Below are 24,350 nucleotides of genomic sequence, written 5' to 3'. Positions count from 1 at the left end.
TGAATTCAATAATGAAATGCCTTTAACTGAAAATTTAATGTTTAATCATTGTTATACATTACTGACACTCTATTCTCCAATTTGATACTGTTAAGTGCTTGGCACAATCTGTATTGTTAAAAGCTCTATATAAATAAAGGTGACTTGACTTGACTTAACCACCAGATCCTCCTGTCCACCCTCAGAAAGATGGGAATCGAAGAAACCGCACTCCTGTGGTTCGAGTCTTACCTCTCAGATAGGTCCTTCAGGGTATCTTGGAGGGGTGTGGTTTTGAAGCCACAACTTCTTGCTACTGGAATTCCTCAAGGCTCAGTGCTTGGAACACTTCTCTTCTCCATCTACATGTCGTCATTAGGATGGCTTTTCTTATCACTACTATGCTGATGACAATCAACTCTACTTCTCATTCCAACCAGATGATCCGACGGTAGCTGCTCGCATTGCAGCCTGTTTGAGTGATATTTCTAGCTGGATGAAGGACCATCACCTTCAGCTCAACCTTGCTAAGATAGAATTGCTCGTGGTTTCAGCCAACCCATCACTTCATCACAACTTCTCTATACAGCTGTGTTCATCAACCATAACCCCTTCCAGGAAAGCCAGGAACCTTGCAGTTGTGATCGATGATCAGTTAAGCTTCACAGACCATATTGCTACAACGGCCCGATCCTGCAGATTTGCCTTATACAACATTAGGAAAATTAGACCCTTCCTGTCAGAGCAAGCCGCTCAACTCCTTGTCCAAGCTCTTGTTCTCTCCAGACTGGACTATTGTAATGCTCTCTTGGCAGGCCTTCCAGCACGTACTATCAAGCCTCTGCAAATGATCCAGAACGCAGCAGCCAGAGTGGTCTTTAATGAACCGAAAAAAGCTCACGTTACCCCTCTCTTCATCAGGTTACACTGGCTACCAATAGCCACTCGCATCAAATTCAAGGTACTGGTGTTAGCCTACAAGACAACAACTAGCGCTGCACCAATACATCTAAACTCACTAGTTCAAACTTACGCACCCTCCAGAAGCTTGCGCTCTGCAAGTGAACTACGCCTTGTGGTGCCATCCCAAAGAGGTATCAAATCTCTCTCACGGACCTTTTCCTGGACTGTGCCCAATTCGAACAGCTGAGTCTTTAGCCATTTTCAAAAATCATCTAAAGACATCTTTTTCGCCAGCACCTGACCAACTAATACTAACACTTACCTGTTCTATTAAAAAAAATAAAAATAAAAAAGCTACGTGCACTGTGCTAGACTAACTGAGACTTGTCATGGCACTTGTATGCTGCTGCACTCTTGATGGTCTGATTGCTCTTATTGTTCTCATTTGTATGTCGCTTTGGATAAAAGCGTCTGCTAAATGATTAAATGTAAATACCCCACTTGGTCAGTGCCTTCCACAGAAGACAGGAGGGAGGATCCCGGGTTTTGCACTCAACTGGTGAACGGCGCCTCTTCCACGACTTTGTTATCTCATCGTGCACCTCAGGGAAAAGGGGGCCGGGTTTCTTCGGGGTGTTCTTTTGGCCGTGATCCGACTGTCCAGACGGCTTCTGGCCGGCTCGCAGGAGGAGCCCACTCCAAACCAAGCTCATCAACTGCCTTGGGCAGGGTGCTTAGGAGCTCAACATCACTGTGATGTAGGTCCCCCGCGTCATTGCCGTGGGGCGCAGTGTAATCCAGGGGGCTGTTAGACCACTCGTCTCTTGCAGATGCTGCCACCGAAATGGCATCATCCTCCTCTTCAGCGCCCTCCATGGCACCGAAGGACACCACATCTTGAGCATCGGGGGGAGGGACGGAGATCAGCGGTCATGAAGCACACTGGAAGGGGACCTGCAACAGGGTGGTGAGGAGCACGTGGGCACTGAGCTGGTGCAGGCTTGTCACGTGACCCTGACAGATACACATCAGAAGCTCGCGGCACTTTCCTCCTTGGCTTGAAAGAGGCTGCAGAGGAAGAGCGCGGCAGAGTTAGTTGGGCGAGTTCATCGCCTTGGACGATGGCCACATGGAGCCTGAGAGTCCAGAGGCTCATATCTCCGCAGTGGGGGCAGTCCGAGCCCCCAAGCACTGCCTCTGCGTGGGTGTGACCCAGGCAGAAGATGCACCATTTGTGGCTATCAAAGAGTTTGATTGGCTCTGCGCAGGAGAGGCAATCGCGAGTCATCCTTGTTTCCGAAGCTCACCGGAACACAAGTCAAGTCACCTTTATTTATAAAACACTTTTAACAATACAGATTGTGTCAAAGCACTTAACAGTATCAAAGTGGAGGATAGAGTGTCAGTAATGTATAAAAATAAGATTAAACACTCAATTTTCAGTTAAGGCATTTCATTATAATTATAATTCAGAGATGCAACACAACAGCGGAAGATGGCTTGAACGCCATTGGCCAGTTTTACTGGCGTAATTCAATAAGGCTTCAGTAATATTTGAGGAAAGGGTAATTCCCGTAGCAATGTAGAGTGACCGAATCGAAAGGGAACAACATGTGTGGGAACAAAATATGACAGTGATAATCTCAGGTAATGATTATGTGCTTTATTCAATGATCTCTTCAAAATGGCGCCGCTGTGTTCGGACGCTGTTCAGGCCGCTCCGCTGAGATTTTGCTTTAACTTACTTTTTTACTTACTTTTACTTTCTCTTTTTACACATTTCATGTCGGCACTGATCACCTACAACATAGAAACGCTTTTGGACATTGGAAACCGCTACACCAACCTGTTTCAGGACACTTTATCCAGGAATCCTTCATGGCCTCTGGAGATTCTTCGGAACGCGGAGACGAACAATATCCCCCCGAGGCGACGGATCAAGAAACACCGCGGGAAATGCGCTGGAATTCAAGATTCAGGAAAAGGGCTCACAGTCCTCCTCTCCCGAGCATTCTACTCGCAAATGTCCAATCCTTGGAAAATAAGATGGACGATCTTAGAGCCAGGATTAGTTTCCAACGGGACATTAGGGACTGCAACATCCTTTGTTTGTCAGAAACATGGCTTTCGTCCTCGGTCCCGGACACTGCTGTAATGCCGAGTGATAACTTCTCTGTTTTTTGGACGGACAGAACAGCAGAGGCCGGTAAATCCAGGGGTGGAGGTGTGTGTTTCATGATTAACAAGAAATGGTGTGATCCCAGGAATATCTCCATTCTGTCGCGTTCCTGCTCGCCTCATCTGGAACATCTTTCCATTATTTGCCGCCCATTTTATCTGCCCCGGGAGTTTTCATCGATCATAGTTACTGCTGTGTACATTCCACCACAGGCGGACACCGGCTTGGCTTTGTCTAAACTTCACGATGTGCTCAGCGGCTACATTAACAAACATCCTGACACTGCCTTCATCATCACGGGGGACTTTAACAAAGCCAACCTCAAACAGGTCATGCCGAACTTTTATCAACACGTATCCTGTCCAACTAGAGGACCAAACACACTGGATCATTGCTACACTCAGTTCAAGAATGCCTACAAAGCCTGCTCACTACCGGCTTTTGGCAAATCAGACCATGCCGCCATTTTTCTAACACCGGACTACACACAAAGGCTCGTTCAGGAACCTCCGGTGCAGAGAGTAGTGACGCGCTGGTCCTCCCACTCAGAGGCTATGCTGCAGGCGGCTCTTGATGACGTTGACTGGGACATGTTTCGCGGCGAGTTCATCTGACGTCAGCAAGTTCACGGATGTAGCATTAAGCTTTGTAAACACGCTAACCGAGCAAGCTACAGAAACAATAACTGTAAGGACATTCTCCAACCAGAAACCGTGGGTGGACAGATCAATTCGTGCTGCGGTTAACACACGCACTGCAGCTTATAATGAGGCTCTTCTGACCAGGAATATGAGCGAGTACAAAGCATTGTGCTATGCTCTCCAACGCGCAGTAAGAGCCGCTAAACACAGATACAGAGTGAGAATTGAGTCTCATTTCCAGCTTAATGACTCTCGACGGATGTGGCAGGGACTGAGGACCATCTGTGCCTTTGGAAACAAACCCTCCGCGGAGGTGAGAGCAGATCCGTTGCTGGCCGATGAGTTAAACATCTTCTACGGCCGCTTCGAATGCAACAGCGGTGGTGCGTCTCTGCCGTCCAGTGCGTCAGGAAGCAGCAGGCAGAGCAGCAATGATCCTGTAATCACCGTGTCGGAGGATGAGGTTCGGAGGGCGCTAAAGAAAGTGAACGTCAGGAAAGCAGCCGGACCTTATGGGATAACCGGCCGTGTTCTGAGGTCCTGCGCCGATCAGCTCGCTGGTTTGTTCACTTCCATCTTTAATGAGTCCCTCATTTAATGTTCCTCACACACTTGGACAGCAACAATGGGAATTATGTAAGGCTGCTATTCATTGACTATAGCTCAGCTTTCAATACTATAGTCCCCATCAAGCTGGCATCTAAACTCACAGACCTCGGCCTAAACTCCTCACTCTGTGACTGGATTCAAGACTTCCTCACCGGCAGACCTCAAGTGGTGAAAGTTGGCCAGTTCACCTCAAACCCCATCACCCTGAAAGTAGGAGCCCCACAGGGCTGTGTCCTGAGTCCCCTGCTTTACTCTCTCTACACGCATGACTGCGTGTCCTCTCACAGCTCCACATCTATTGTCAAATTCGCTGATGATACTGTGGTTCTGGGCCTCATCTCCAACAACGATGAGACCGCATACTTGGACGAGGTAGAGAGACTCACATCATGGTGCCAGGACAACTGTCTCTCTCTGAATGTGAGCAAAACTAAAGAACTGATCATGGACTTTAGGAAGAGACAGCAGTGGCCCTACACTCCTCTTATGATCAGTGGGACCCCTGTGGAGAGGGTGAGTAACTTCAAGTACCTCGGTGTAAACATCTCCGAGAACCTGACTTGGACTACACACATCCAAACACAGGTTAAGAAAGCCAGGCAAAGACTGTACCATCTGCGACAGCTGAGGAAATTCAGGGTCTCACCAGCAATCCTGAAAACTTTCTATTCAGGGACCATAGAAAGTGTATTGACTCAGTGCATCTCAGTGTGGTATGGAAACAGCTCCAATCAGGACTGCAAAGCTCTACAGAGAGTTGTGCGCTTAGCTGAGCGCATCTCAGGGTCTGCTCTCCCCTCTCTGCAGGACATCTACCTCAAACGCTGCAAAAATAGAGCTGTCAAAATAATCAAGGACTCAAATCACCCTGGTAACCATCTATTCACTTTGCTTCCATCTGGTAAGCGCTTCCGTAGCCTGATGGCAAAAACTGAGAGACTTAGGAGGAGCTTCTTCCCCCAGTAACTTCTTCCCCCTAAACTCTAACTCTGTGTCATAACATCACGTGACTCCATGTAAATATCACCATATCAATAGCTATTCATAATTTTTCTCTACCTTATATTGCTGCTATTTAAATACCCTGGACAACTTTCTGCACATTCCTCTTATTACTATTCAAGTCAACAACATACTGACCTGTACTGACCTGCACATTTATATTTATATTTTTTATCTTTTATTTTATTTTATTCTCTTATTTTTTCTACTTTTCTTTTTCTTAATATCTGTATACTTTATAATTGCACTGTCCTTGGAGCGGACCTGACCTACATTTCACTGCTGGTTATACTCTGTATAATTGTGTATGTGACAAATAAAAATCTTGAATCTTAAAAGTGTCTGAGTTTGAATATCATTTAGCGTGATCTTTATAGCCATAGTGAAAACAACAATAGATATTTTACCTCAGATCATGAAAATAAATTTAAGCAAACTTTAAATGTTAAAACTGAACTCAATGTGAACCAGCACGTGTATTCCATAAAGATATCAGTCACTCTCTCACTCAAAACTGTTCAGTCCATTCACATTTTAATCATCTATTTTCCGTGTCCACGTTTCTTTCCTTCACACTTGCCATGTTTTTGCGGTCACATCGTATCTACACTGGCCGCGACAAAGCATTGCAAATCATTTGAACTTTGTCAGTTATAAATAGAACGAGCCAGCAGTTTACTGTCGGGATTTGTTGACATGCCGCATCCAGCATCATTGATTATAAGTTCTATTGTATTTTGTTGCGTCATACCACTCGCATCCGGTGTAGACATGATGTAAGTTAAATGTCGCTTTCTGATGCTGTGTTTCCAATTTTTATGCCATATTATTTGAAATTAGCGCAGACCAAACATTTTTCTCTCACGGGCCGGATGTGTCCCGCGGGCTGCCTATTGAGGAACCCTGTCTTATGGAGATGACATGATTACTCCGAGCGGTTTACAAAACTCAGCTGCTTTTGAATTAGTTTTTCTATGTAAATATGCACTAGATAGACATCTTTGACCATTGCCCCTCGCAGCTTTTGTTGTTCTTCTCCATTCATCAGGGCTGGAACTCTGATACTATTATCTGCGTCTCGTGTTTATAACTTCAACTTCAACTTTCAACTTTATTTATTTATAAAGCACTTTCAAGACCACAATGTGGAGACCAAAGTGCTGTACAGGAAGATTAAATAAAAATATAAGAATAAAAACAAGCATAAAACATCATAAACATATACCATAACAACAACAACAACAACAGAACAAATTACAAAACATTTTCAAATGCTAATGTAAACAAATGAGTTTTAAGCGCACTCTGAAATACAGGAAGTGTAGGAGAAGATTTTACAGACAGAGGAAGATCATTCCAAAGCCTAGGAGCAGCAACAGAAAAGGCCCGATCACCTTTGCATTTTAAACGAGATCGAGGGACCATCAGATGCAATTGATCATTAGAACGCAAAGACCTATCGGATTGATGCAAACTGATTAAATCAGAAATATACTCTGGTGCTAAACCATGCAAAGCTTTAAAAACATATAATTGCACTTTATAATGAATCCTGTATCGTACAGGAAGCCAGTGTAATTTGATAAGCACAGGAGTAATATGCTCTCTCTTCTTGGTTCCCGTTAAAAGCCTAGCAGCAGAATTCTGAACAAGCTGTAGGCGAGAGAGAGAGGCCTGACTCACACCCAGATACAATGCATTGCAATAATCCAAACGAGATGACACAAAAGCATGCACAACTTTCTCCTAATCATCAAAAGAAAGGATAGACTTCAACTTAGATATAGATCTAAGATGGAAAAAACTATTTTTAACTACAGCATTAATCTGACGATCAAATTTGAGCTCAGAGTCAAAAATGACACCAAGGTTTTTCACTCTAGAAAGCTTTTTCCCAGGAAGTAACCCTAGGCAGTCAGTGACATCATCCACACATCCCTTTTTACCAAATAAAATAAACTCAGACTTGTTCTCATTCAGTTGGAGAAAATTGTTAGCTAACCAACACTTAACCTCAGCCAAACAACCATACAAAGATTGAATGGAAAAATTATTCTTGTGTTTCAATGGCAAATAAATTTGTAAGTCATCAGCATACAAATGATAATGAATGCCATGTTTTTCAAAAATTGTTCCTAGAGGGAGCATATAAAGGGAGAACAAAACCGGTCCCAGGATTGAACCCGTTTATAAGAGTAAAATATTCTGATTGGCAAGTTAATGTTAGTTTGGTTGAGAGTGAAAGCTGTGCTCCTCTCATACCATTGGTAGGCAAACTCATGGACTCGAAAGAGATATATATATATTTTTTTAAATGTATGATTATTTTTTCCACAGCCAAACACTGCACGTCGGAGATCCGGCACAGTGCCGGAGAATAAAAAAATACTAAGAAAATTATTTTTTGTAGTGTATGAGACACTATTTGTGGTCAAAAAGCCAAAATAAAAAGCAAGACGCTGTACTGTGGAAAAATGCAGAATTTATTAGATGTAGAAAAGCCTCAGCGTCCTCGTTTCGCTCTTCCTCTGAAGGAGCCGCCCTTGATCTTCCTCCTCACACCGCTCGACTGTTCTCTATCATCATCCGCTTCCTCGTCTGCTTTCGGCCGCTTCCTCTTCTCTGAGCTCTCCTTCATCTCCTGACAGAAACAGACATTGCATTCATCAGACACACATTCATATTCATCTGAGAGCTCAAACACAGACAGAGGACTCACGATCCGTGCGAATCTCTGCGCTTCGCTAACTCGCTCCACTAGCATCATCACTTCCTCTTCCTGTGTAGGGAAGGCAGGCAGTTTCTTCCCGATCAGTGCTTCGATTCGCTGGAAAAGCTCCACATCATACCTGCACAAACAGAGCGCAAGAACACAATAAGAGCCTGTGTGAAACCATGTGCTTTACTAACATACCGACACTGAAAAATAAATGAACAAGACAGAAAGCCTGAGACTGACTGTGTGACGAAGGTGATGGATTTCCCAGATCTCCCTGCTCTGGCTGTGCGGCCTACACGATGGATGTAGTCCTGAGAGAAAACGGATTCATCATCAACAAAACATCACAAAACGCACACCTAAAATTCAAATGCAGCGTTTTTGCATTTGAATGTGGATTTTTAGTTTAAATTCGACAAATATTCAAAATTTACTTTTTTTTTTGACAGCCCTAAACAGAAGGAAGATGCACAACTCGACCACAGACCGTCTCGGTTCATGGTATGTAAACAATCAATTAAACATTTCAAAATATCGCTCTGGTCACACTGAGTCAATATTTATTCTGATGATTCATGTGACTGATCACGCTTTAACTTCAAATCAACATTTAAATATAAACCTTTACTAAAACTAGTCTTTAATAATGTCTGAAAATATATCCAAACATAATACAAGTAATGTGCTTTAAGTCTTACGTTCTCACTCTGCAGCAAACGGTTAATATATATTTATGTATAGGGCTATACAGCCATCTAGTGGTTACACCATGGTATTGCAGATTTTAAACTGTGCATAATTTAGAGATTAAATTATGCACAAGAGCAGTCATGAGTAGCACAGGTATATTTGTAGCAATAGCCAACAATACATTGTATGGATCACAATTATACATTTCTCTTTTATGCCAAAAATCATTAGGACATTAAGATCATGTTCCATGAAGATATTTTGTAAATTTCCTACCGTAAATATATCAAAACTTAATTTCTGATTAGTAATATGCATTGCTAAGAACTTCATTTGAACAACTTTAAAGGTGATTTTTTCAATATTTAGATTTTTTTGCACCCTCAGATTCCAGATTTTCAAATATTGTCCTATCATAACAAACCATACATCAATGGAAAGCTTTCAGATGATGCATAAATCTCAATTTCATAAAATTCACCCTTATGACTGGTTTTGTGGTGCAGGGTCACAAATATGTTTTCATTCTCATATAACTGTCTTCATTAATTTGTATGTTCCTCTATAAGTGTTTGGGATGTTTACAGTTCCCGTGGCTCTGCATTCAGGTTTGAACCTGATTTTATCACAGCAGAGTAAAGCGTGTGTGTGTGTTCACCTTGGAGTGTGTGGGGATGTCGAAGTTGATGACGCAGTCCACATGTGGGATGTCCAGGCCTCGAGACGCCACGTCTGTAGCCAGCAGGACCGAGCGAGACTTGGACTTGAACTTGTTAAGAGCTCCGAGTCGCTTGTTCTGGAAACAGAGACCCACATCAGATCACCCACAGTCTCGTGTGCTTCTACATCACTGAATCAAAGCAGCTTCACAGAGATCACCGATGGATTCAGGAGTGAAGCTGCGCTACTCAAGAAAATCACTATTTACTGCATGTTCTCAATCTGACCACATCATGAAATCAGATGATCTGAGTGTGTACCTGACTCATCTGTCCATGGAGAGGGATGGCTGTGATACCCAGGTTTCTGAGCAAGAGCGCCACCCGCTGGGCATTATTACACGTGCCGCAGAAAACCATGAAGGAGTTCCCAGCCAGTTCATTTAGGATAGAAACCAGATAACAGTCCTGCAAACAGACACAAGCTCACATCACACACATTCACTAACAGCACTCCCCTCAGAGTCAGCGTTTAATAAAGAGAGAACCTTGTATTTGGACGGGATGAAGATGTAATACTGCTGCAGTTTGTCGACGGTGGCGTATTTGGAGGAAACAGCACATTTAACAGGATCCTGTAGAGCCGCACGCTGTAGCTTCTGCACCTGAAACACAGAGAACCACCGGCTTTAATCAGGTCTGGACCGCCGCTTTAAACACAGTCTGTGTGTCTGAAAAACAGAGAACCGCCGGCTTTAATCAGGTCTGGACTGCTGCTTTAAACAGTCTGTGTTTCTGAAACACAGAGAACCGCCGGCTTTAATCAGGTCTGGACTGCTGCTTTAAACAGTCTGTGTGTCTGAAACACAGAGAACCGCCGGCTTTAATCAGGTCTGGACCGCCACTTTAAACACAGTCTGTGTGTCTGAAAAACAGAGAACCGGAGCCTTAAACACAGTCTGTGTGTCTGAAACACAGAGAACCGCCACTTTAATCAGGTCTGAACCGCCGCTTTAAACACAGTCTGTGTGTCTGAAACACAGAGAACCGCCGGCTTTAATCAGGTCTGGACCACAGCTTTAAACACAGTTTGTGTGTCTGAAACACAGAGAACCGCTGCTTTAAACACAGTCTGTGTGTCTGAAACACAGAGAACCGCCGCTTTAATCAGGTCTGGACCACCGCTTTAAACACAGTCTGTGTGTCTGAAACACAGAGAACCGCCACTTTAAACACAGTCTGTGTGTCTGAAACACAGAGAACCGCCACTTTAAAAACAGTCTGTGTGTCTGAAACACAGAGAACCGCCGCTTTAATCAGGTCTGGACCACCGCTTTAAACACAGTCTGTGTGTCTGAAACACAGAGAACCGCCACTTTAAACACAGTCTGTGTGTCTGAAACACAGAGAACCGCCACTTTAAACACAGTCTGTGTGTCTGAAACACAGAGAACCGCCACTTTAAACACAGTCTGTGTGTCTGAAACACAGAGAACCGCCGCTTTAATCAGGTCTGGACCACCGCTTTAAACACAGTCTGTGTGTCTGAAACAGAGAACCACCGCTTTAAACACAGTCTGTGTGTCTGAAACACAGAGAACCGCTGCTTTAAACACAGTCTGTGTTTCTGAAACACAGAGAAACGCCGCTTTAATCAGGTCTGGACCGCCGCTTTAAACACAGTTTGTGTGTCTGAAACAGAGAACCACCGCTTTAAACACAGTCTGTGTGTCTGAAACACAGAGAACCGCTGCTTTAAACACAGTCTGTGTTTCTGAAACACAGAGAAACGCCGCTTTAATCAGGTCTGGACCGCTGCTTTAAACAGTCTGTGTGTCTGAAACAGAGAACCGCCGCTTTAATCAGGTCTGGACCGCCGCTTTAAACACAGTTTGTGTGTCTGAAACAGAGAACCACCGCTTTAAACACAGTCTGTGTGTCTGAAACACAGAGAACCGCTGCTTTAAACACAGTCTGTGTTTCTGAAACACAGAGAACCGCCGGCTTTAATCAGGTCTGGACCACAGCTTTAAACACAGTTTGTGTGTCTGAAACACAGAGAACCGCTGCTTTAAACACAGTCTGTGTGTCTGAAACACAGAGAACCGCCGCTTTAATCAGGTCTGGACCACCGCTTTAAACACAGTCTGTGTGTCTGAAACACAGAGAACCGCCACTTTAAACACAGTCTGTGTGTCTGAAACACAGAGAACCGCCACTTTAAAAACAGTCTGTGTGTCTGAAACACAGAGAACCGCCGCTTTAATCAGGTCTGGACCACCGCTTTAAACACAGTCTGTGTGTCTGAAACACAGAGAACCGCCACTTTAAACACAGTCTGTGTGTCTGAAACACAGAGAACCGCCACTTTAAACACAGTCTGTGTGTCTGAAACACAGAGAACCGCCACTTTAAACACAGTCTGTGTGTCTGAAACACAGAGAACCGCCGCTTTAATCAGGTCTGGACCACCGCTTTAAACACAGTCTGTGTGTCTGAAACAGAGAACCACCGCTTTAAACACAGTCTGTGTGTCTGAAACACAGAGAACCGCTGCTTTAAACACAGTCTGTGTTTCTGAAACACAGAGAAACGCCGCTTTAATCAGGTCTGGACCGCCGCTTTAAACACAGTTTGTGTGTCTGAAACAGAGAACCACCGCTTTAAACACAGTCTGTGTGTCTGAAACACAGAGAACCGCTGCTTTAAACACAGTCTGTGTGTCTGAAACACAGAGAACCGCCGCTTTAATCAGGTCTGGACCACCGCTTTAAACACAGTCTGTGTGTCTGAAACAGAGAACCACCGCTTTAAACACAGTCTGTGTGTCTGAAACACAGAGAACCGCTGCTTTAAACACAGTCTGTGTTTCTGAAACACAGAGAAACGCCGCTTTAATCAGGTCTGGACCGCTGCTTTAAACAGTCTGTGTGTCTGAAACAGAGAACCGCCGCTTTAATCAGGTCTGGACCGCTGCTTTAAACAGTCTGTGTGTCTGAAACACAGAGAACCACCGCTTTAAACAATCTGTGTGTCTGAAAAACAGAGAACCGCTGCTTTAAACAGAGTTTGTGTCTGAAACACAGAGAACCGCTGCTTTAAACACAGTTTGTGTGTCTGAAACAGAGAACCGCCGCTTTAATCAGGTCTGGACCGCTGCTTTAAACAGTCTGTGTGTCTGAAACACAGAGAACCACCGCTTTAAACAATCTGTGTGTCTGAAACACAGAGAACCGCCGCTTTAATCAGGTCTGGACCGCTGCTTTAAACAGTCTGTGTGTCTGAAACACAGAGAACCACCGCTTTAAACAATCTGTGTGTCTGAAACACAGAGAACCGCCGCTTTAATCAGGTCTGGACCGCTGCTTTAAACAGTCTGTGTGTCTGAAACACAGAGAACCACCGCTTTAAACAATCTGTGTGTCTGAAACACAGAGAACCGCCGCTTTAATCAGGTCTGGACCACTGCTTTAAACAGTCTGTGTGTCTGAAACACAGAGAACCACCGCTTTAAACAATCTGTGTGTCTGAAACACAGAGAACCGCTGCTTTAAACAGTATGTGTGTCTGAAACACAGAGAACCGCTGCTTTAATCAGGGCTGCACTGATGATTACAGTTACTTTCAGCTGCTTACACACAAAATCTTTCCTTGTCACACAGTTTGTGAAAGCCGAGACTCAAAACAGCAGAAACACACACCGAATCTGTACTGTGTAATACTGTATTCACAACCACAAATGCTTACTAGGGTTGTGGCGGTGAGGAAATTTTCCCACCGGTTAATCGACGTGTGACAACACCGGTAATATTATCGTGGTGGTGGTGGGGTCGTTTGAGTTTTCCCTCTTTTCCTCGAATTTGCGGCAATTCGGCATTAAACAGTTGTTTGTTTTTAGTTTGTTTGAGTTTTCCCACTTTCCTTTGCTTGTAAAAGCACCGTGCGCATTTTACTTTCACATGGGGGGAAAAATCACACAATTTAAATAAAATAAAAACTACCAAATACTGTGGAACCAAATAAATGAGAAACGAATGTTAAAAAAAACCTTCCAATATCACCTTAGATAAATGGCAGGTCAACAGGCTTTTCAAAATCCAAAATAATTTTTTAAACAGGCGCGTTTACATTTCGTTTTGAAATTCTTCTGCCATCGTCTTGTCTGTCTCACCTCACTCTTCTGTCAGTCACCTCGGCTCACTCTCCTCATGTGTTCAATGAAATCTGATCTGTGATGCGCGACTGTCGTTCGCTCGATGTGTTGCATTGAGCAGCCGTGTTCAGTTTTAATTGTAGTGTCTGTTCTCTAACTGAACTAAATGATTTTTATTACTATTAAAAAAAAAAATCTAAATTACGGTGAGGGACGGTGCCGCGGTGGTATCACCGCCAACACCGTCTATCGCAGCAAGCCTAATGCTTACAGGAAAAATGTTTCAATTGTGCTTTTGTGTTTAACAACATCTCTATACCAATTACTTTCAATCTTGTACAGAAATGTACAGGAGCTCATGAAAGAAGAGCTTTTGGTTTTGAATACCTGTGTGATATATCCAAACATATAATATGTCAAAGGTGTTTGCAACATAAGAAATATTTTGAATGCAGTGCTTCATTTTGTGTGTGCAATTCTTGGATTTGTGTGAAAAGAAACTGTAAAACAGTCTGTGTGTTAGTACCTTTTTAGTCATGGTGGCCGAAAACAGGAAGGTGCGTCTGTCACGAGGAATCACCTTCAGGATCTTATCCACCTGAAACACACACACACACACACACACACACAGGAGATACTTTAGATACTGTACCAACATTACTGAGCTCAAACTTTACAATTACATATTTATATTTCTTTTCCAATTCATTTTTTGAAATATAAACATTTACATGGTGGCTGTCATAAAAACTCGACAGATTTATTCAAACATAAATTAAATATTGAAGAACAGTAAAAATTATAATGGATATAGTCCTCTCCAGAGTTCATTTCCAGCTGAGTAACGAGTTTATGGTCAACGAATATGTTTTTTCTGAGGTAAATGTGACATTACGTGGTCAGAGAGAGAGAGAGCGAGAGAGAGCGAGAGAGAGAGAGAGAGAGAGAGAGAGAGAGAGAGAGAGAGAGAGAGAGAGAGAGAGACAGAGAGACTTTTTTTGACTTTTAAACTTCTCTTTAATTGCCAGAAAACATTAATTAATATTATTATTTTTTTTTTTTTAAAACACCACCACAACAACAACACAACAACATCATCATATAATCATTATCATACATAAATATTCAGAGATCCATCACAATCAACCTCACATATACAGTTATTAATCCCCCACCTATATTTAAAGGTCTCTTTATCCATTATTAAATTATAAAAAGCAAATTCAACCTTTAAACGTGATTTTATCAACCCCCTAAAAATCAAAGTAACATCAGTCTGTCCCATTCCAACCATCTTATTTTTTCGTGACAACCAAATAGCCAACTTTGCTTGGCCAAAAATAAAGTTCACTAATACATGGGTCTCCCTTTTGGAAAGTTTATATTTAGGACCATAGATAAAGGAAACTTTAGTAAAAGTCTCCCCTAATTTACGGCAGCATTCTTCTAAAAAAACAAAACAGAGGAACAAGCCTTTCACATTCACAAAATAAATGAAAAACTGTTTCTGATTGTCCACAGAAAGGGCAACCCTCTCCTACCTGTGGATCAATGTGTGCTCTGTGTCTGTTCGTAGCTATTATACCATGCACAATCCGCCACTGCAGGTCTCCAGACCGTTTATCAATGGGGGGTTTGTACAAGGTCCTCCAACTACCTTTGGGTGAAGAGCCTGACCCAAAAAAATCCAACCACTTAGACTCCTTCACACTCGCCAGAGTTTGACAGTGAAGAGCTTTTACACACATCACATATAGTTGCTTCTTCCCAACAGTACTGAAAAGTCCTGACTGAGGTGATGCAAAGGACAGGATGTTACCTTCTGCTTCTTGCCACTCGCCACTTTCTGCTGAAACCTCCAGGTCTGGGAAGGATAATACTTCCTCCCCACCAGGTTCAACTTGGGACACACTAAAATTCTGCGGGAAAAAATCCTGCACTTCGGTCAGAAGTCTCTGAGAAACTCGAACAGATCTTATGCCAAGCTTAAAAGCCAATGCCTCTGCAGACAACCAGCCATCCTCGGAGGCTAGAAGTATTACTTTAGTGATGTTTGCAGAAAGAGCAGCGTTTCTCAGAAAAGGAGATTTTAAAAAAACTAACTCAAGTGCTGGATTGAAAAACAACGGTTCTTCCTTTAGCCACTGAAAATGAGTATCACTTAACTCTCGAGAAGTCCTGAGAAGTGTCCATGATTTTAACACTGACTTGTGAAAGGATGTCAGACCACTCAAGTCCAGTTTATCACCATCCAATAAAAACAAGTGGCGATCAAGTCCCATCTTTTCTGCTCTTCTCAAAAGGGCACAAGCAACCCCAAACCAACTCACGTCCTCTCCATAAAGAAGCCTTTGAGCTGTCTGGAGTCTGAAGGCCTTAATTCGTGACCTAATGTTGATAAGCCTTTGACCCCCCTCTTGCCTAGGCAGATAGAGGACTGAGGCTCTCAGCCAGTGTTGTCCTGACCAGAAAAAGTCTATAAGTCTCTGTTGAATGCCTCTTGTCAAATCTTCTGGGGGCTCCAGCACCATCATTCTGTGCCACAAGCACGAGGCAACCAAATTATTACAGACCAGTACTCTTACCCTGTAAGAAAGCTGGGGTAGCAGCCAATGCCAGTGAGACAACCGAGCACACACTTTCTCCATTAGGCCCTCCCACTTTTGCTTCTTGTATTCATCAGTTCCCAAAAACACACCCAAATACTTTAAACCTGCCCTTCCCCATTTCACCCCCCCGGAAGTAAGGGACCTTTACTGTCTTTTCCACACCACAAAGCATCACTCTTTGCCCAATTAACTTTTGCAGAAGAGGCTTTACCATAACATTCTAAACTTTCTTCTAAACAATGAATATCTCCACTGCCACTAATTAAAACCGAAACATCATCTGCATAAGCAGAAAGTTTAACAAGCTGCTGGGGCATCATTGTATTAATTTGTAGACCCCTTAACTCACTTCTTAGTTTACATAATAAAGGCTCAATGACAATACTGTAAAGCTGCCCTGAAAGAGGACATCCTTGTCTGATACCCCTTTGAACCCTTATGGGAATACTAAGACCACCGGCCATTTTAATTAAACACGTAGCTTCAGAATAGAGCAGATTAATTAGGGAAATAAAATGATCTCCAAACCCAAAGGCTTTAAGCGTTTCAAAAAGATAGACGTGATCTACCCAATCAAGCTTTTTCCTGGTCAATTGACAAAAAACCCACATCAACATCATTAATAGAAGCAAAGTCAAAAAGATCTCTCACCAAATGCAAATTGTCTGCAATATATCTACCCTTTATACAATAAGATTGATCTTTATGTATAATTTGTTGCAGTACACTATTTAATCTTTTGGCTAAACATTTAGAGAGAGTTTTATACTCAGTACATAGAAGTGCCACAGGCCTCCAGTTCTTTAGCAAAGTTAAATCTCCTTTTTTTGGAAGCAAAGTTAAAATTGCACGCTGGCAACTCTTAGGAAGACCTCCTTCATTAGTGGATTCTTGAAGAACTTTAAAAAAGTCAATCCCGATGACAGTCCACAAGCTCCTATAGAACTCAGTGGGAAGACCATCTATTCCGGGTGTACGGCCTAAAGAGAGGTCCATCACGGAGGCAGTCACTTCATCAAAACTAAGTCCTTTTTCCAAACAATTCTTCTGCTCTGAAGTTAGAACAGGGAGATCCCGTAAAAGTTCATTTCTAGCATGTCCATCTGAATTATCAGCAGCAAAAAGAGTAGAGTAGAAGTCCACAGCCAGTCTGCGCATCTCCAGTGGATCAGAAATGATACGCCCAGCACTGTCCTTTAGACTGTACATCTGTTTATCTTGAGCAGCTTTGCGTTCCAAATTAAAGAAAAAAGAAGTAGGAGCATCCATATCTCTCACTGTTAAAAACCTGCTTCTTATAAGTGCACCCTTTACTTTTTCATTTAAAATAGAACTTAAGGAGAGTTTCTTCTCAGTCCACTTTTCCTGTAAACCGACAGCACCGTTAACAGTCATGCTTCTCTCAATAGCAATAATATCTTGTTCCAATTGCTCCAATGTTTTCTTTAAACACAAGGTGGAATAGGAGGCATATTGTTGACAAAAAGACTTTATATGTACTTTCCCCACTTCCCACCACTGAATTATGCTATCAAAACGGGCCTTTTCAACTTTCCCAAAATAACTTAAATCTTTCGATAAAAAGTTTATCTTCTAACAGTTTAATATTAAAATGCCAATAATAACTTTTGTGAGGTTGCGTGTCCAAAACACAATCAACTGTGATAAGTTTGTGATCAGAAAAACACATGGGGACAATAGTTGTATTTCTAACTCTATTTCTCATATTTCTAGATACGTAAAACCGGTCCAAACGAGCAGTAGAAATCAGACCAGAGCTGACTTTCACCCAAGTGTACTGTCGCGTTGACAGATTCTGTTCTCTCCAGACATCTAATGATTGTTAATCACGCTGGCTAAACAGAGTGCTGACTGTGAATGTGGCTCCTCTCCATTTCTATCAAGTGTAAAGTCCAATGTGCAATTCCAGTCCCCCCCCAAAACAATAAAATCTTCATTCTGGTTTTGCCTTAAAAATTGTTTCAGCTTAATGAAAAGCTTAATTCTATCAGGGCCAATATTAGGAGCATAAACATTTACAAACAAAAAGCAGAAACTACTTATCTCTGCTCTTACAATTAACAGCCTTCCTGGTTCTAACTCATGTTTCAATAAAATTTTGGCTTTAACAGTAGGGGAAAAAAGCACAGCCACCCCTGCACTTAAATTAGTCCCATGACTGAGAACATGTTCTCCCTCCCACCACAACCTCCATTCAAATTCATTGCTTTCATTACTATGGGTTTCTTGAAGGAAAATAACATTCAATTCTTTCAAATTAATTATTTCCTTTAAAAAATGATCCTTTCTTACATCCCTCATCCCATTCACATTAAGGGATCCCAATCTTAAGATCTCCATAAGGACGAGGGGGAAAAGAGAAAACAGTATAGAAAAGAAATACAAGTCAGAATGTTCATTTTGTTTTGCCTCTTGTTAGCCTCTCTTTTTGTGTCAATCTACCTGATTGTCTAATTACAGTGATATGTTTCTTCAGGCGAAAACGTTTTTGTTGTGAAAGTTCCTTGTAACTACTCTCTTTTCGTGCCCATATCACAGAAGAGACAAACTTATCAAGGTCAGGGAAAAGATTCCGGACTTCTACACCTGCTTTACCTTTTGTTTTATCAAGAAAGGAATTTATTTCTTCAACAGAGTACAAATCCTTCTCATGTTCTCCTGCAGTTTCCATAAAATCTGACCATTGTTCCTCATCTTTAGTGCTATCATCAGTTTGCTGAGTTCATCAGCCAAGCCTTCCTCAGCCCCTCTATCTGTCCCTACATCAGAGGATACACACATATCTTCATTACCGCTAGTAGCATCAACAGCATTAGATCCATTCTCAATTCTTCCAGCAACAAAACTAGAACCAAGCTGTTCATTGCTTACAGGTTTACAAAAAACACTCAGTATTTCCAGAGCTACATCCAGGCTTCTCATTACTCACAGTAATTTTATCAAACTTACTCACCTCATTCTGTCCCGTCACCTCAGCTGCTCCATCAACCTGCTCTGAGCCTTTTCTTCCTTTCTCCTTCATATTATGTATATCCATATGAGAAGTAGACGGCCGCGGGTCATTCAACACTTCTTTATGCGGGCACAAAAACCGTTTGTGCCCCAACTCCCCGCATTCAAAACATTTAAGACTCTCGGTACTAGCATACACCATGTACGAGTTATCTCCATGCGAAACGCGGAAAGATGCTTCTAATGTGCGCTCTGATGAAGTTAAGAACATATAGACTACACGTCTAAAAGAGAGCACATGTTTAAGAGCGGCATTTTTGCACCCTAAAGGGATCATTTTGACAGGGCTCGCAATTTTGCCGAATCTCGTTAATTCTTTAATGATAACATCATTAGAAATAAACGGAGGGACATTAGAAATGGTAATTTTGGTAGCTGGAGCGGACAGCGGGGTAACCTGTACAAAAGCTTCCTTCACCCATATTCCGCTCACAGTCAGCTGATTCACTAAAGCTTCACTCGTCAAAAAGACAACGATCGCTTTGCTCATTCGTGAGGCCGACAGTATGTTCTCAAACCCGACTTGCTCTCCCACAACTACGAGCAACTCTTCTACCGTAACATCGGGGTCTGACGCACACCTGCACCCATTACGGAGTGAGAGAACAGGTGGCGTTCCTTGCACGGAAGCTGCCGCCATCCCGGCATTTACAGTACCGCAAGACCCGCGGCACACTTCCTAAAAGGACGATCCAATACACACAATACAGTTTTTCTCGATTGCTAAGACACATTTCTTTAAAGCTGCTATCCTTTTCTCTAAACTGTGAACACAAAACCCAATTTTCAAGCTACATTCACAAACCCTCAGACTCTTCTTGCAAAACCAAACTTTCACCTCAAAACAGTTCAATCTGTGCTCAAAACTGAACTTGAACCATGTTGTCAAATCGTGCCCCGAGTCAATCAAAATTAAAAACACTACTGAACAGTCACTAAACACTACGAAGAAAAATAGAAAACACAATGCTCAGGACATGAAGCTGGAGAAATAAATGTTTATTGTTCACTGTAGGCTAAATGCATGTTGCAAAACAAAGAAAACCTGTGCATAGCACTTGTACAAAAAGACAAAACAGAAATCTTGTGCATTTACACGTAGCACTTGTAAAAACAAACAGAAATCTTGTGCGTTTGCCACTTGTGTACAGTAAGCCCATGTAAAAATAAAGTACAAAAATATACATGGAAATACTAGGCCTACAAACAGTTAGACCAACCCTCCATTACAATACTACAGTACATTGGTACAGTGATGTACTGAAACATTTACTTACAGTATACTGTGGTACAGTATATAGAGCTGGTAAGTCCCGCCCATCCGTAAAACCACACTGGACCTCTTGATTGAAAAATCGTCAATGCAAGTGAATGTGACAAAATAATTATTTTCTCACATTCACTTGCATTGACGGTTTTTCAATCTAGAGGTCCAGTACTGTATGACAATATAGTATGTCATACAGTAATTGCGGTCAACATTTACATACTGTACTATAATGTCAAAAAAAGGTAATTACCTGTTCTCTTCTCTAAATCTTCGGATTATGGTGGACACAGTGAATCTACTGATGTTTGGTTGTACCCTTTGTCCAGCCTCCCTCATGCTCATACCATGGACAAGAACATGGTCAATCCCAGTAGCTCTGATTTCATCAGATATTACTGTTCTTTGTCTTCGCTGACCACCTCGACCTCCTCTCACACAAACTCTTCCTCTCAGATTTCTATCCATTGTAGGGCCTCACAAACCAGTGTTCTCTGAACTGGCTTACTGTATATGTTCCCTCACATCATTAGCCACAAGTGTGATCAGTTTTGAGTTGTGTTCAAGTGGTGACACCTGTGCTTTAATTGTGTTTGACTTTTGTCACCTGTGCTCACCATTATGCAGCACGGGTGCATCACAATGAAAATGTGTTGGCAAGTTGTGTCTAAACAGGTGAAAAGTGCTTATGGTTTTGCCAAAAGAGTGATTGATTCAATCAGTGGGTTCAGGCAACTGAGCATTTGGTTCAGACAATAGGGTTTAGTGTTTTAGCAATTGAGAAAAACTGTAAAAGAAAACCAACTGACTAAACAGACGGAAAAAAGTCCAAGAAAAAGCAATAATTGCTTCACTCACTCGCACCAGCACACCCCACTCTCGTGCAAACTCACTCAACAAACGCCCACGCATGCGCAAACAGAGAGAGAGAGACTTTTTTTGACTTTTAAAACTCTTTTAAATCAACCAACTGATTTAAAAACATTCTTTACAATTCACCAATTAAACAATAACTCTCCAGACTCATCTCTTATCACAAGAGCATTTCTCACACTCCACCTGACATCAAAAAAGTGCATATTATTAGTTAATTTACAGTATGCATATTCCATAACGACCCGACCCTCTACAAGAGATTTAAACATTCCAAGCAAATCAGCATCTTCTCCTTCATTCTTACATTTATGGGATTTTAAAATGGCCAACTTTGCCTGTCCCACTAGAAAATTACCAAGTGTACATTGCACTTTCCATTCTTTCTTATACTTCACACCCAAAATGAACATATTTTTGTAAACATAAAACCAAGCTTAGTAAATATTTTATCCAACAATTCAAACAAAAGGAATTAATCTTGAACAATCACAAAAGAAATGAAAAACAGTATCAAGAATATTGCAAAAAGGGCATGCAGATAAAACCATCTCATTAAATTGACACAAAGCTATTCTTAGGAATAGGGGGCTTATACAAACACCTCCATGATGGAGTTATTTCTGAAGAGATTGATAGATATTCTCTCCATTTAGTATCAACGCGTCTTTTCAGTTGAGTATAAAACAGGGATTTCACACACATACAATACAGTATCTTTTATCAACATTGTGAAACAATACATCTTCAAATCCTTTCAATAAAGTATCATTCAGATCTTCATCCAAATCAAAAATTATGTTAACTCGAAAACATGGAGAAATCAAAGGCCTTTCACCATTCTCAATAAAATTGTTTACATAGGTCAAGAAAGACTGAGGAAAAGATTTTTTAAGATCTCCAATTATCCCTTCAACATATCTTTCCGATCTAAGCCCAACTCTATCAGCTATAGATTTAGCCGCATACCACTGACCCTTTGAAAAATCAATTAAATCTTTTACAGTAGCTATTCCTGTGTTTAAAAACCTGTCGATTACTGAACTCAGAATGGAAGAATTCATTTTAAAGAGAGAATTAAAAAACAATGGTTCTAAAACACCATAATGTTCATCATCATCTCTCAGCCTTTAATACAGTTACATAAAAGTTAGAAGAAACACTTACTTTTGAAACAAAAGATTTCTCAATTAAGAACAACTGCTTAGCTAATCCGACTCCCCCAAGACTTTGTAAAACAGACAAACCTAATGCAATCCAGGGTATCTTATCTGAACAATATAGTAGCCATTGTAATGTTTGAAACCTCATTGTCTTAACTCTTGCCTCCAGATTTATAAGTCCTTGACCACCTTCTACAACTGGGAGATACAAAACTCCAGGAGGAAGCCAATGATAACCATCCCAAAAGAATTTAACAAATCAATAACTCTTCAGGGGGATTCAACACTGTAAATCTGTGCCACAACATTGAGGCTGCCAAATTAACGATTAAACATCTCCCTCTAAAAGATAACTTTGGGAGAATCCATCTCCACTTCTGTAGTTTCCCCACAATTTTGTCAACTAACCCTTCCCAATTATTTTTCATATAAGTATCAGATCCTAGATACACCCCAAGAACTTTAAAACCATCTTTAATCCATTCACATTGTTGTGGAATCTGGGGAGGATCTATATTCTTCCACTCACCTAACAGAAGGGATGTACACTTATCCCAATTAATTCTAGCAGATGTAGCTTTTTGAAAAATGTTCAAACTAGAAGTCAAAGCAACCATATCATCAGTGTTCCTTATAAAAACAGTTATGTCATCAGCATAAGCTGTGAGTTTTACAGGTGGGATCTCTGGAAAACCAGGAATACAAAATCCATACAGTCGTTTCCTCAAATGTGACAACAAAGGCTCAATAGAAATTGAATATAAAAGTCCTGAAAGAGGGCATCCTTGTCGTATACCTCTTGTTACTGCAAAAGGTCTAGTTAAACAACCATTAATCTTAAGCATACTAGATGTTTCACTGTAAAGCAGTTTAATACAAGAGACAAATTGTGGTCCAAAGCCAAAGGCCTTCAGAGTCTTTAGTAAATAGAAATGATCCACTCTGTCAAAAGCTTTTTCTTGATCTAAAGATAAGAGTCCAATATCAATTTGATGTTTTTTGGCAACTGCAATAACGTCTCTTAGCAAGAATAAGTTGTCGAAAATTGTCCGTTTAGGGATACAGTATGACTGATCCTCATGAATTATAGTTGCCATACCTTTCGCCAACTTATTAGTTATAGCTTTTGACAGTATTTTAAAATCAGTACACAGCAACGACACAGGGCGCCAATTCTTTAAAAGTCCAAGATCTCCTTTCTTAGGGATTAATGTCAACACTGCTCTTCGACAGCTTAGGGGTAAAACAGCTTGGTTAAAGGACTCCAAAAAAACATCGTACAAATCATGTCCAATCACATTCCAAAAGCTTTTAAAAAACTCAGCAGAGAGACCATCCACACCCGAAGATTTGCCACTGTTCAGCCCTTGCACAGCACTTGAAAGCTCAGAAAAAGTCAAGAAATCCTCCAATTCCATCTTTTCTTCTTTAGACAACTGTGGAAGATCTAGAAGAAGTTCTTCAACTGCTGCTTCATCACAAAGTTCGGACTGATAAAGTTTTTCATAAAAAGAAATAGCAGAAACTATAATCTCTCGTTGATTGGTTATTTCTTTGCCATTTGGAAGTTTCAGTTTGTGAAAATATTTCTGCTCTTTTAATTTTTTCTCCAGTCTGAAAAAAAAAGCAGTTGGAGCATCCATTTCATTGCACTTCACATATCTTGTTCTGACAAGTGTCTCCTTCTCCTGCTCCTCCAATAAATCCTTCAAAAGACCTTTGTTCTCTTTAATGATATCACCTCCTCCCTGATTACGGAGGCTTTGTTGAAGAATTTCTTGCTCTATCATCTTCATCTTCACTTTCAAGTTCTCAGTATGATTTGCTGTGTATTGTTGACAAAAGAGCTTTATCTGCACCTTTCCCAGATC

The 24,350-nt window shown here is 41.5% G+C and overlaps 1 protein-coding gene across 1 annotated transcript in view; it reads right to left on the bottom strand.

The window, feature by feature from the left end:
* Positions 1-6,398: 6,398 nt before the first annotated feature.
* The window catches only part of LOC306867686 (putative ATP-dependent RNA helicase DDX47), a 34,891-nt gene continuing 16,939 nt past the window's right edge, over positions 6,399-24,350 (bottom strand). The window contains exons 6-12 of the mRNA XM_079413508.1: positions 14,061-14,132; positions 9,930-10,046; positions 9,703-9,849; positions 9,381-9,518; positions 8,273-8,343; positions 8,033-8,162; positions 6,399-7,954 (exon numbers count right to left, since the gene is read on the bottom strand). Coding sequence (XP_079269634.1) covers positions 7,817-7,954; positions 8,033-8,162; positions 8,273-8,343; positions 9,381-9,518; positions 9,703-9,849; positions 9,930-10,046; positions 14,061-14,132 — 813 coding nt within the window. The 3' untranslated portion in view covers positions 6,399-7,816. The remainder of the gene's footprint in view (positions 7,955-8,032; positions 8,163-8,272; positions 8,344-9,380; positions 9,519-9,702; positions 9,850-9,929; positions 10,047-14,060; positions 14,133-24,350) is intronic.

The sequence above is a fragment of the Barbus barbus genome (genome assembly GCF_936440315.1).
Source record: "Barbus barbus genome assembly, chromosome: 4".
In the NCBI taxonomy this organism is placed as follows: Eukaryota; Metazoa; Chordata; class Actinopteri; order Cypriniformes; family Cyprinidae; genus Barbus; species Barbus barbus.
Note: the sequence above shows the minus strand (reverse complement) of the source record. Positions and strands in the feature narration are given on the sequence as shown.